The sequence below is a fragment of the Balaenoptera ricei genome, chromosome 4, assembly GCF_028023285.1.
Source record: "Balaenoptera ricei isolate mBalRic1 chromosome 4, mBalRic1.hap2, whole genome shotgun sequence".
NCBI lineage: Eukaryota > Metazoa > Chordata > Mammalia > Artiodactyla > Balaenopteridae > Balaenoptera > Balaenoptera ricei.
The window spans coordinates 90,210,669-90,225,128 of record NC_082642.1 but is presented as its reverse complement, the minus strand read 5'-3'; the positions used below and the strand labels follow the sequence as shown (position 1 = coordinate 90,225,128).

Below are 14,460 nucleotides of genomic sequence, written 5' to 3'. Positions count from 1 at the left end.
AGCTTTCTTTTGATTTCCATTTGCATGGAATATCTTTTTCCATCCCCTCACTTTCAGTCTGTATGTGTCCCTAGGTCTGAAGTGGGTCTCTTGTAGACAGCATATATATGGGTCTTGTTTTTGTATCCATTCAGCGAGCCTGTGTCTTTTGGTTGGAGCATTTAATCCATTCACATTTAAGGTAATTATTGGTATGTATGTTCCTATTACCATTTTCTTAATTGTTTTGGGTTTGTTTTTGTAGGTCCTTTTCTTCTCTTGTGTTTTCCACTTAGAGAAGTTCCTTTAGCATTTGTTGTAGAGCTGGGTTGGTGGTGCTGAATTCTCTTAGATTTTGTCTGTCTGTAAAGCTTTTGATTTCTCCGTCAAATCTGAATGAGATCCTTGCCAGGTAATCTTTTTTTTTTTTTAATTAATTAATTAATTTATTTTTGTCTGTGTTGGGTCTTCGTTTCTGTGCGCAGGCTTTCTCTAGTTGCGACGAGCGGGGGCCACTCTTCATCGCGGTGCACGGGCCTCTCACTATCGCAGCCTCTCTTGTTGTGGAGCACAGGCTCCAGATGCGCAGGCTCAGTAGTTGTGGCTCACGGACCCAGTTGCTCCGCGGCATGTGGGATCTTCCCAGACCAGGGCTCAAACCCATGTCCCCTGCATTGGCAGGCAGATTCTCAACCACTGCACCACCAGGGAAGCCCCAGGTAATCTTGGTTGTAGGCTCTTCCCTTTCATCAGTTTATCATGCCACTCCCTTCTGGCTTGTCGTTTCTGCTGAGACATCACCTGTTAACCTTATGGGAGTTCCCTTGTAGGTTGTTTTTCCCTTGTTGCTTTTAGTAATTTTTGTCAATTTGATTACTATGTGTCTCGGCGTGTTTCTCCTTGGGTTTATGCTGCCTGGGACTCTCTGCGCTTCCTGGACTTGGGTGGCTATTTCCTTTCCTGTGTTAGGGAAGTTTTCAACTATAACGTCTTCAAATATTTTCTTGGGTCCCTTCTCTCTTTTCTCTTTCTGGGACTTCTATAATGTGAATGTTGGTGTGTTTAATGTTGTCCCAGAGGTCTCTTAGGCTGTCTTCATTTCTTTTCATTCTTTTTCTTTATTCTGTTCCATGGCAGTGAATTCCACCATCCTGTTTTCCAGGTCACTTATCCATTCTTCTGCCTCAGTTATTCTGCTATTGATTCCTTCTAGTGTAATAAACGACACTCTTATGAGCAAAAGTGGTGTTCAGTAGGAACTACAAGATGACGTTTATCAAGTGTCTAGGATAATACATACACAATAAAGTTTTAATAAAGGTTGGTTCCTGCCTGCCTTTTAAATTTATTATCACTTTACTGTTTTTATGGGGGGGTTGTCACATGGAACATATATCTTATTATAAGCTGCTTCAGCTCCTTTTCTGGGAAATAGGTATGGATATAAATGATAAATACAAGACAGAAATGAGATGTCAGGATATACAACCCACACATAGGAAAGACAGGGGACACAGGTCAGCAGGGAGATGAGTTTGGAGCTATTGCTGAGACGTGAGACAGTAGGGCCTATACCTGCTTTGCTTACTCAACAACTCTCACCTTATGGGGTATTAAGACTAAAAGAGGTAAAGCATGTGAAAATACCTAATCTGTGACTGGCACATAAAGCTGATTGTCATTCTCTCTCCTGCTAAAAGAGAATGAGCCCATTGGGTCATTCTTGCCTTGATTAATCAGAATAGAATGTCTTGGAATGCTAAAGCTCTCCCTATAGCACAGTTGGTAATTTCTGAGAAAAGTCTTCCAAATGGGTCACATATATTTCAAAATTAAGCCTTATATCTAACTCCAAATACCGGACAGTACTGATATGTACACTTCCTTAAAAAAGTATATTTTGATCTGAAGGAACCAATATGAGGACCCAGTTTCTACTGATGTTCCATCAAAGAATTTACCCTTTTATTTTTGCCAAGGAAACCATGCTTTAGGTATGAACATTTTCAAATCAGCCTTTATTTCATGCTATTGAAGTGTTGTCTTTTATTTTAATGTCAATGTGTAAAGTGGCATACAGGCAATTTAAAATAACATACATGATACTGACATATTTATTCTTAGAACTTATGCATTATATTTACAGACATACAAATATAGGACAATGTTTTACAAAATCTTTTACTAATTACATGTTTACAACATTTTCAGAAATAAAATGAAATATGCTGTAAACCACCTTACTGCAATATGTATATAAAAACGTTTCTGAATATCCATGTTCTCCTTCATTTCTATAACCATTTAAGCGCTTAGTTTTAAAAAATTCATCATACTCGTCAGCGTAGTCATACATCATTAGTCACTGCTGGGCTTTTATCAAGTAGAGAAATCAGACTCCTTGATTAGCTGTGAGGCTGTATTTTCAAAAGCTATTAAGGAAAGTGACCTACTACTACTAAGTGTCCTACTCTATTCTAGTCAAATACAAAGCCCTTCCTCCCATGAGTTGTTTCCAGAGAAAATTGGTTTGGAGTGCTAAGCAAGTATGAGATTGAAAGCCCAGAAACCTGCTGACTTAAAATCTCCACTGTTAGCAGAAGCCCTAGTGGGCGGGCACTTAGCCTTATCTTCATTCACTCTTCAGCGCTGGGAAGGTCACTGCTTCAGTAGGAAGTTCATAAATGGTCAGGTGGAACTGTAACAAAGTCATCTTCATCTTATGTTAGAGTCTAGCAAGGCTAAATATTAAATTTTCTTTCCAGTTTAAAAAAAAAAGGTATATACAAAACACTGAGTACAAAAATTTTCCAACAAAAACATAATGACTTGTTTTGCATCTTGACACAGAAAAGACATTCAATATATCTTATATTTTTCTTTCATTATCAACCAAAACTGTAAACAAATATTTTCTAACTATTCAAATATAAATTTGAATTAGTCTGATAAAAATATATGAATAAGGTTTCATGCTATGTATAAAATCTGAAATAAGTTGAAAATTCCAATTATTCCTATGGGGAAATTAGTCACAAATGTTCCAAATGTTGCATTATGTATGCTGACTGGGATTATTCCTTGCAACTATGTGACAAATAGTCCTGTCCTTTGCTGAGTTTCATTTCAAATGGCTGTCTATAATTTGGAGATTGTACTGAGGTTTAATGTTGACTAGAAGTAAAAATACCTAGAGTTTAAAAATATACACAGCTAAATTCTAAACAAGTCCTATGATTGGTGGGTCTGTTTGGAACTGTAAATATAATGGGGTCTGGCTCTAAGCACTTAAAACATATTTTACTTTTGTTTTGTAAGGACCCTGAAGGATTGGGCTTTGAGCTCAGATGTTTTGTGTTATATAAGTTTAAACCTGTGACAACAAGGAGAAAACATTACTTTGGCCAGATACTCAACATGATTTTATCCAGATTTACTTTTAGATGCTGCTACATGATAAAACGAGAGAACATTATTCTTAAATGCATGTACTGGTAAAGAAACCCCAGAACAGTTAACAACAGGAAAAAACCTAGATAACTAGTATCTTCACTTACTCTATTTACTTGGTTTACAAAGGCAGTGAATACAAGAAGATATCACTGACAACTAAAAGGGTCTCAAAATATAGGGGAAGAAAGACCCAAGTGGCTTAGACTTGAATTAGGGCTCCTGGTTTTGTGCTGTCTGAGCCCTTGGGCCCTTTTACTGCACCCATAATTGAGTAAATAAGGCACTGGTTGGGGAGCTAGATGGCTAGATGAAAAGACAGCAAGCTGTTTTTAAAACGCCACAAGTGCTTTAACTCAGCTACGGAAATTGGCAGTTAGCTGAAAGAAATGTAAGAAGCTTGGCTTTTCCTGTATTTTCATAATCTTCTGTTATTTGGGGAGCTGGAAGTGCATCTGCTGTGACTGGAAGGTGTTCGCAGGTCCAGGTATCCTGGGAGCAGCTTGCAGGGGAGAAGGGGTGAGCTCAGTGAAGTCAACACACAGGATGCAGAGTGCCACAAGCTACCAGCCTAAAGATCTGGACCCTGTGTGTAGAGTGCTTGATTATAATGTTTAGATACTAGTGGGATGACACATGGAACCATCCTCTAAGTGGTGGTGGACTGGAGCTGGGGGGACGCCTAGGACACTGGCCTTAAATGCAACGGTATCTGTTTCATTGTTTTACTAAGCAAAATCTAGACCTTCTACATTATTTTTATTTTACCTTGGACAGAACAGTCCAAGTAGTCATAACAGAGCTGAAAAACACGATGAAGTCATTACTCCCCCCAAATTATACAGATATCTAGCTTGGAACAATGGTTTCCACTACATGAAACACCTGGAATGTTTGTTGAAATGCAGATACCCAGGCCTCACTCTAGACCAACCGAGTGAGAATCTGTACTTTAACAAATTCTCCAGGAGATTCTAATGAACAACCACGTTTAGAAACTAGTGGATTCCAGAGGGCTTGCAAACAGGGAAAGATAACAGCATGGCTGTGCCTTCAAGAGAGACAAATATCCTTCTGAGAAGATAGTCTTCAGTATGTGAAAGAGCCTACTCTCTAGAAAAGCACAGCCAGGTTAGGCTTCAGCGTTGGGTTCTCAATAATGACAGAATTAAGTTTCATTTGTGAAAACCAACCGTGTCTTCATAAACAATTCAATGCAAATGGATATAACCTCCCCTAAAATGGAGAAATGAAGCAAAATATTCCTGTTAGGAATCATGGAAACAGTCCCTTTTAAGAACACGTAAGCGCTTTGTTAAGCAGACGGCTCACAGCAGCAGTCACGCTGTCCTGTTTCGTTTTGGCCAGGCCAACGCCCACGGTGCTGGGAGTCCTTACACAGCAGATGGCTGGTGCTGCTGCTGCTTGGGCGGGGCAAGTTCCAGGAGGGCCTGGACCGTCAGCGCAACCTGGCTCAAACCTTTCTCTTCTAAAATGTGGAGAGGCAAACATAATTGCTCCTGAAATGGGACAATGTAACATAAAAACAAACAGAAGAGAAAAGAGGATGAACATCACAGAACTGAAAAGAAAAAATAAGCATCTCTTCTCCCCCTCATAATAATGAACTGAGATATGAGAAGTCAGTACCTGTAATATGAGTTACACAGAGATGGTACCTGACACTCACTGTCACTTTTTTTTTTTTATTAATACATCTAAAAGTACATACAGATCATTTTGAATATTAGAAAATGGACAAGTTACATACACTTTTACACACGACAGAAGATAAACATACTACTATGGAGTAAAAGCAGCATCCTTCACCCCTGATAAATAAAGGAGCAATGCAGATCAGTAAAATGAGGCAGGTGAAAATAGAAAAACAGTTCCAAGTTACCGGATGGCTGAAGCCTAAAGATATAACATTGTAGGAGAAAGCGCTTTGGAAATTACAAACCATAGGAATGCAAGATAGTTTCATGCCATAACTCAGACTGCATGAGAGAGGAATGCTCTCTACATTATAGTCCTGACTATGAAAATCAGGGTTCTCAGACCAGGCAGGGATCACAGGAAGAAGCTGAAGTATATCCTTGAGATTTAGAAGTATTTGAGAAAATTTCCCCTACATTGGATAATTCATGGAAGGCCCAGTTTGAATTACTTAAAAACTTGAATTACAGATTTTAAATAAAGAAATCATATTTGAAAAAGTATTTCATATCCTGGTATTTAATGGATTAAATTATGCTGGAGAACTATGATGTGAGCTTAGTCAGGAACATATTAATTAACATATATTTGAAAATCATTTACATGTTTGCTTAAGCAAATTAAATTACTTCTATCTTGTTTATTACCTCATTAATGTGTTTGGTTAATCCTTTCTTGTAAGACAAAAAGGCATATCATAAGAATAACATCTATCATTGATTAGATGAAAGAAAGAAGAGGTTACACTTAAAGGAATGAAAGTGGAATTCTGGTTCTACTGAAAAAGAGACTATACATACTTATTAAAGAAGATAACTGGATTTTTCTCAGTTTTTCATTGGCACTTAATATATTATTAGGAAGTTTACAAAACCAGTTGCAATAAAAAATATAACACGTATGTTTTGTGAACCGTTATTGGTACTTGTGCTTCTTAATCACTTTCTTTTTATTTAATACTTACCTTGATAAAACAAGGTAAATGGAATCTTTTGATCTTATAAAACTAGCAACTTTGTATAAATCTTCTGAGTACAATTGAAGTACAGATTAACTATACTTAAAATGAACCTGCAGGGTGTTTTACTCTGGGGGGAGACATATTTCCTCTGACACCGATTCCTTGATCTCCATTTCCAGGGGTGCCCTGTGACCTGTAAGCCCGTGGCTTACACATTCCCTCAGTGGCTTATGCTTTCCAGATGCACGTTTACCTTCTAGCTGGCTCAGAGGGAACTCTGTTCTGAAGAGAATGCACCATTACTCCCCCAAAACCACACAAAACACCATGTGTTTTTTTTTAAAGGGACAGAACTTCACAAAACTGAATGATCTCTGACTCAGAGACATCTTAAGAACAAAAAAAAACCTCCCCCCAACTCCAAAAGGCACTACTGCTGTTTTCAACACTGTTCAATGTTTCAGCATTAAAAGTAAAAGGTTTTTAATGTGTTAAATAATTTTCCCATTTAATATGAAAGAAAACCAAAGCAATCAGATCCTCAGATTGACTTCTACAACATGATATGTTCCTCACAATCTTCCTTCATACATGAGTTCAGTTGTCCAATTTTCTTAACAGAGTTCAGAGATTCCTGAATGTCCAGAAACACTATTTATGAGAACCAGAATCTGAATGCAATTATAAAGTACTTTCAAGCATTAAGGCTAGCAGCTAATATACTAAGCATTCTGAAAGAGGCATTCATTGCCTTGGGTACAGAACAGAGATTGCTGCCTAATACTTTACCTGCTACTGTTCAGATAAAATCTCCTCAACAGCCTATCAAATATAAGTTCACCTATTAAGATGGTTCAAATATATTGGAAATTACATAAATTCCAATTTTAAATTCTAAATAGGATTCTAGAAGTGAAGTTAAAGATAACAAACATAATAAACGTGCAGACAGGTGCCTACCCGTGAAAGATCAGCTCCAGATAATTTGCTTGTGTACTGTTTCCAATGTACACAATGGGCTCAGAATAGCAATCTAGGGACCTACATTATCTTTGTACTGAACATTCTGATCAAATTAAAATTATTAAGATTAAATGGCCAGTGCTTTCCAGATGTCCAGAGAGCAGATGCTTATTAGGTGGACTTGTGCCTACCAATAAAGACAGATTTCAGGACTTCAGGGCACAGCTCAATGCAGAGATCTAAGTGACCAGGTGCTCCCCAGAACAGAAGGGGTACAACTGTTTCCACATGAACAGCTGTTGAAAAGTTCAGCAACTCTTAATTTTAATACTTCTCACAATTTCCACACTTAAGTTGTGTTGAGGCATGGAAAGAAGGCCAGATGGAAATTTTATTATGCCATTTGGAAATAAAGCTCTAAGTCATATTTTAACAACAGGCTCAGGATTGTATTAGTAGACCCTGCTCAGCATTTATGATAAGAGTAACAAGGCCACATATAGGCCAGGAAAATGGACAAATGAGCAGAAGAAAATATACTGGTCTTCCTGCTCTTTGCTAGCAATCATAAATGCTCCCTAACGTGATGAGCTGCGCATCTGGACGCACAAGGAAAGGGTTTACCCACTTTATCGGTTAGCTCTTTGATGGCTAACCAACTTAAAAAAAGCACATATGTAAATACTTTTGAATGAGAAACAAACCTCCTTTACCAAGCACAGGAATGAGGTGGAAAAATCACTGGAATGCACTTTCGGCTAAAGGGGGAAGATCCAGTAATAAAGCATACAGAGAGTTAACATTAAAGTACAATAAAATGCCACAAAACCCAAAAGCTGCATAGATAGAGAGACAAAACTGGATTCTTCTGAATGTGCCCCAAGAGAAAGTAGTGTTTCAACAGTTCTTTTTACGCTGAGGTTTAGCTGAAGGATGTCAGAAGGGGAACAAAGATTGTCCTGTCCAAAGTGTGAGCAGGAAAGGAAAACAGAAAAATAAAGTCAGTGGATCAGAAATACAGATTTGAGTATAGAATTCAATATGATCATCTCAGTCATATTCAAAGAAACATATCCTATAACATTTTTTATTATGATGAATCAAAATGCTGAAAAACAAAACCACAAAGAATCCTCTATGTGCTCAGCTTGATTTTACTACTAAATAGCGGAATAAAATTGTTGGCGATTAGCATGAACATTCAGGATAAAATGAACAGAGGTGGATGCTGACTTAATGGTTATGTGAGGCCTGAGAGTGGTTGAGTGGGTGAGGCAACCTCTTTCTCGACTCATTCTTCCCTATTAACAAAAAATAGGCCAGAAAGCAAGGACAAAACCTGGGGGTGGGCTGAGGAGAGGGAAGTTTTCGGAGAAAGCCAGGTGAGTCAAGAAGGTTCAAAGAATGAAGAAAGCATAATAATCAGGGGAAATTTATTACTTGGAAGTCAGGTGTACTGAATGGCTTGGTGTTCCTCTAAAAATCAAGTCAAGTCCATCTTAACAAGTCCTGTTTACTAATTGTACAAAATGAATCTAGAGATGTAATGGGCCTTAGAGATCATCCAAACCCTCTAGTTCACAGATTAAGAAATTAAATAAATAAAAGCATTACTGGACTTGATAACAGGAAAATATTCTTTCACACATAACATATAATAACTCCAGAACATAAGATATCAGACTCAAACAGAAGTTTTTATCACCAACTATAGTTTTTTGAATGTAACATATATTTAATAAAAGCATAATAATAAAGAGACTATCCATATGCCCAACCTTATTGGAGGTTTTTAACAGTCACTTTATTCTTCAGTGTTTCATTCATAATTTAACTTGTAAACATTTAAAAAGTTATACTGAGAAGGGAAATCATTCACCTTTATACATGTTTTCTGGACAGAAGATCTGATAAATTTTTCAATATTAAGTTTTATGTTATCTATTTTCAAAAGTGATCATTATTACATCACTGATTTTATTTACAAGTTAAACACAGCAGGTGGTCATGTTTAGGTAAAGGTCATAATGCCCAGAAGTAGGGGAGAACAAAAGAAGAAGAGGTATAGGTTTCTTCTTCCCTCCCATGGCAGAGGGACCTGAGAATGCTAGTTTAAACCTACAAGTTTGTATTTATTCATTTTCCTTCATTTTGTTTTAGGCAAATGATCAACTGTTTTAGCAGAAGTAGCAGCATAACAGGAACCCATCTAAAAGTGTTAGTGATGGTGGTGGTGAGACTTGGGTGGAAGGCAGGAGTGGAGAAGGAAGAGGTGGCCCATGTGGAATGTCCACTTACTCTTTCTGGTGGGGGAAAGGGAGGGGAAGGAGGATGTGGCAAGAACTCCAGTCTAAAACCACCCTGGAAAAATACCCAGTCTTTTTTTTTTTTAGTACCCAGTCTTTTAAAATTGTATTTTTTCTATCTCCTGCCTTCAAATAAATACTGTTAACCATTGCTTGGCAAATGATGGAATAAAGTGCATGCTTTAAAAGGCACACTGTTTTTTATTTTGTTGACCGATGGCAGTTATATTCTAAAAGAATTTCAGTGTATCGACTTTAAATCTGAGACAGATGACAGTTCTGTAAAGCCCAGAGTACATGTACAAGGACTGTAAGAAGTCCTTTACAGGTTTGACATAGGCTAAGTGCGCCAGGACGTCTTGCCGTGTGGGGCCGTTTTCAGCACTCTTCTCTCTAGGTATGTGGTGCCTCTTTTTAATCACTCATATTTTTCTTCTGGTTCCCATTTCCTGCACCAACCCATGCCACATTCTCTTGTTCAAAGACACTGTGCTATGGAACTGGGGCAGGTACTGGGCATGCTTGTGATGGTCAGGTAGGATCATCTCAAGTAGGCATAAGGGAAACACTGAATGTTAGAGTGTACATGTGAATATTAGAACCTGCCTGTTAATATGCAGAAATGTATGCCATTTATCTAGAAACCTTATTAATGCTCTCAATATGTTTAAAAATGGTTAGTTCTAAAAGAGATGATGAGCCTTCAGAAAACAATATGATATAAAGGCAATACATTTGCTTTGAATTTGTCCACAGGAACAAAAAAGATCCTTACTAACTATCACTAAATATAAATTTCAGTTATTTTATAACTCAGCTTAAATAAAATGCAAAAGAAAAAAGTAAAAAATAAGTAGTAGAATCACACTCTACTTAATAAAAGGAGAAAAAACACTCATGGGAATTAACACTGGCTAGTGCAACTGCTCTGTGGAGCTGGGCTCTCTTCCACTTTGTGAAAGAGCTGAAAGGGAAAGGTGTTCATTGGACAAGTGATGCTTTGACCTTCTCAACTCATGTTAGTTAAAGAGAGGAATGGTGAACTGGGTAAAACGAGTCATTATCAGGAAAAGCCATTGGGACAAGGGCTTAACTTCGAGAGAAATAGTGGACTTGTTGAGTCCAGGGGCCAATACCGGGTTTCTGACAGCTAATTAAGAAGGTGATAGAAAAGTGTCATGTTTTTCTCCTTGAACGTTGGACAAAATATGGTGACATGAACTGTAATGGTTGTAGTTAATGAAAAAAGTATCAAATGGCACCAGTTTTTATTTCTTTAAATTTATCTATATATGTCACTATATGTAATATTTTTTAAGAGTGCCACACTTAACATAATTGTTTTTTAAAGGGTAAAAGTTTAACTACTTGTACTATTAAAGGGCAATAAAGCTCTAACTGAGGAACCTGGAGGCAAAAAATCTCAAGAGCAGGACAAGTGACTAGAAATGGCCTCTTGTGTGTTCCGTTCCAAAGAGCTTAGTGGAAAACTGGTAAAGTCTGAATAAAATCTGCAATTTAGTCAACAGCACTGTCTACGTGTTTATTGGTTTGGATGACATACTATGTTTACATTTATGTTAGATGTTAGCAGTCCAGGAACCTAGGTGAAGTGTATACAGTATCTCTCTGTGATATTTTTGCAACATTTCTCAGAGCCTAAAATTATTTCAAAATAAACATTTTTTAAAAGCATTAAAGCAAGTGTTAAAAAACTGAAGCCGACTGAAACATTCTTAGTCTGAGATGCACTTATTCTGAAGCACAGACTCTACTGTGTATGGAGTTGTACACAAGTCAATCAGCAAGAGGGGATATTTAGGAAAATATCAGAATAACTATTTTTGATTACTTAGCACTAATTACTTACTACAACATATTGAAATTCATGTGTATATGATTTCTTTGCTTGGTCCTTGTAAATAATTAAGGGAAACTGCTCAAAATATAATGACTGACTCTAGTAACACAAAATCATGTTAGTAATTATCAACTTAGCTCAGAACTACCCTATAAGATTTTAGATACCTGCATGTCTAAAAGATTTTAAGAAAATAATACCCAAATTTATTTAGCAACATAAAATATGATAAATTTATTACCTGAGGTACACCAATTTTTCTGCAAGCTTCTAGGAAATTCTCCACATTTCGTCTGCATTTTGCCATTGTTAATTTAGGCTGCAAAGGAAAGAAAACATGGTGTTATTAGCAAAGTTTAAAAAAATTTGCTAACTAAAAATACTCTTGACAACTGCTTCATAAACTGAATGTTCTAGACCAGAGGGTCAGCAAACTTTTTCTTAAAGAATCAGATAATAAAGATGTTAGGCCATATGATCTGTTGCAACTACTCAAATCTGCTAAGAGCTTGAAAGCAACCACAGACAATATATAAACAAATAAGAGTGACTGTGTTCTAATAAAACTTTATTTGCAAAAATAGGTACTGGCCTCTGGCCCATAGTTTGCCACCCCCTACTTTAGACATTGGGCTTTGATTTTTGTAAGGCAAGTGCTAAATAGAGAAATTTTAGGAGGACGGTTTCATTTTTTTCCACTTTAAAGCAATATACACCAAAGAAAATTTGGAGGAATAACAAGAAAATTAATTACCCACAGCTCAGTCATTCAAATATAATTATAGTTATTAACACTTTGGTTCATTTCCTTTCAGTCTTTTTAAAGAAAACAGTAATAAAAAAAATCAATAGCCTTTGCTCATAAATATGTTACAGATACATAATGTCTCTACTCAATGGTTATATTTAAAATTTTTTAAACATTTGAATTTTAAAAGATTGGATTAAAGAACCATTTTCCAAAGGGTGGAAATTTCCCTAGCCACTAACCAGTAAGCTTGCTTTTCTGAAAAGATCTCTGATGACTAGAACATAGTTGTATCACATGACCTAAAGTTGTGATAAAATTTTTTGCCAAGTGGGTTATCATGTAAGAAAGAAATCTGAATCTCATTTTCCAAAGTGATTAACAAACTCAATTGTTCAAATTCATCTGCTAGTTTAAGTATCAGGCATGGAAGCCAAACATTTGCAGGGAATCTGACCTATAGGTTTTACAAAGCAGATGAAAGCCTGTACCATCTCTAGAAAAAAAACGGTTTCACTTGGGAATATCTGGGTTTTCTTCAAAGATGGAATATCATACTGTTGCCAAGAAGAGAGGAAACAAGATAACTACATAGTAATGGTTGAAGGTACTATAATCTTGGCCGGAGAAACGTAGCAGGCACTAGGATTGGCTTTATCATAAAAGTTTTATGAAAGGCAACAACTGAGATGGAAGGAGAGTAATAATAATTTTAAAATTTCAAATTGAAAAGCTTTCAAAATTAAGTCTAGAAAGAAGATAACAGGTTTCCATGGAGAGCACCCCTTCTTGCCTATGCCAAGTTCTTCTATAACTGAGGTAAAAAAGTAAAAAAAAAAAAGTGAAACATAAATAGAATCAGAATCTGCTTAACAGAAGGAGAAAAACAATCATGGGGGTTCACACTGGCTAATTCACTTGGAGCTGGGCTCCTTCTCTTAGACTCTTTACATGTAAAAGAGCGGGTGTTCACGGTACGAGTGATGCTATGGTTTTAACTCCTTGCTAGTTAAGAGGGAGGTAAGGTGAATTGAGGCCTAATAGAAAAGTCACTGTGGTGAAAGCTATTGGGGCATGGGCTTAACTTTAAGAGAAACTGGGCAAAGAAAACATAGGACAACTGCTTTTCACTTAGAAGAATTTTTCATTAGCTAGAAACTCCCTCTCCATATACCAGTAGAAAGGGAAGCAGAATCAATGTAACTAGCTTCCCTTATTCTGAAGGGACCTTAGCTAAGCAGACCAGGATCTTGATCTGAGTTTGGGAGAGAAGGCTAGGGGCGTCGTGTGCACAGGTGGATCATGAATGTGGGACTCTAGCAAAAGAAGGGGACCTGGGCATTTCATTCTATAAAAGAAGGACCCCTACATTTCTGAAACATCTCCCTCAGATGTTGGAAGGACAGAGTGAAATAGGTCTTACTGCATAGGCAGAAAAAAAAGTTTCCTTCTGTGCAAAAGAAAGGATAAAACGATAGAGTTCGTGTTGCTAAGTATGAAACTGGTCCAAGAGTCACCACCACCTCAGACAAAAAGAAAAGAAAGCTCAGAATAGTGATCCTGGGGTCCAACTCAGCATTATCTCTATGAGGAGTATTAGCACCCTAAGATGTGTGTGGGTGGGGGGTTGTGGAGTAGAATAAAAAGATTCCTTTGAGATTTCCCCTACAAAGAGCAGATTTCTGACTGATGAAGGGGAAATGGAGTGGGGAACCATCATCTGTCTCCAGTCATTCCTTCTCTTAGCATTTGTCTAAATCCCAGGGATGTAGGTCAGTGTTTCATAACCGGGATACAACTCCTTCTTACAGTCTGATGAAAGCTGTGAATCTACTCTTGGGAAGAATACACATGCATACAATTTTAGGGAGTTCAACGAGTGCTGGAAGCCTTAGGAGTGCATGAATCCCAGGTTACACATCCCCGCTCTGTATGTGTCCAATGGAATGGCTAGTTAAAAGGACCCAGGGGAGGGCTTCCCTGGTGGCGCAGTGGTTGAGAGTCTGCCTGCCGGTGCAGGGGACGCGGGTTCGAGCCCTGGTCTGGGAGGATCCCACATGCCGCGGAGCAGCTACGCCCGTGAGCCACAACTACTGAGCCTGCGCATCTGGAGCCTGTGCTCTGCAACAAGAGAGGCTGTGATGATGAGAGGCCCGCGCACCGCGATGAAGAGTGGCCCCCGCTTGCCGCAACTGGAGAGAGCCCTCACGCAGAAACGAAGACCCAACACAGCCATAAATAAATAAATAAATAAATAAATAAAACCTTTAAAAAAAAAAAAAAAAGGACCCAGAGGTGTAGGCTCCCTATCACTCTGGAGTGTAGAGGGACTCATGATTTTGCCTTAAGTCAAATATCAGAGGGACCTGCTATCCCCAAAAGCTTTTCCAGAACTTCGTATGACATAAAACATGGTTTTGGATAGCCATGTAGAGCCTGTTTCATTTCTGTAATGTACAGCCTGATCTGAATA

The 14,460-nt window shown here is 37.8% G+C and overlaps 1 protein-coding gene across 10 annotated transcripts in view; it reads right to left on the bottom strand.

The window, feature by feature from the left end:
• Positions 1-2,045: 2,045 nt before the first annotated feature.
• The window catches only part of LRCH3 (leucine rich repeats and calponin homology domain containing 3), a 108,917-nt gene continuing 96,502 nt past the window's right edge, over positions 2,046-14,460 (bottom strand). For 6 of the 10 annotated variants that reach the window (XM_059920902.1, XM_059920905.1, XM_059920904.1 and 3 more), the window contains 2 exons: positions 11,481-11,558; positions 6,062-8,031 (listed from right to left, as the gene is read on the bottom strand). In XM_059920902.1, coding sequence (XP_059776885.1) covers positions 7,831-8,031; positions 11,481-11,558 — 279 coding nt within the window. In that variant the 3' untranslated portion in view covers positions 6,062-7,830. Of the gene's footprint in view, positions 4,950-6,060; positions 8,032-11,480; positions 11,559-14,460 lie in introns of those variants that run through there. The other 4 variants (XM_059920903.1, XM_059920912.1, XM_059920906.1 and 1 more) reach the window with 3 other exon arrangements.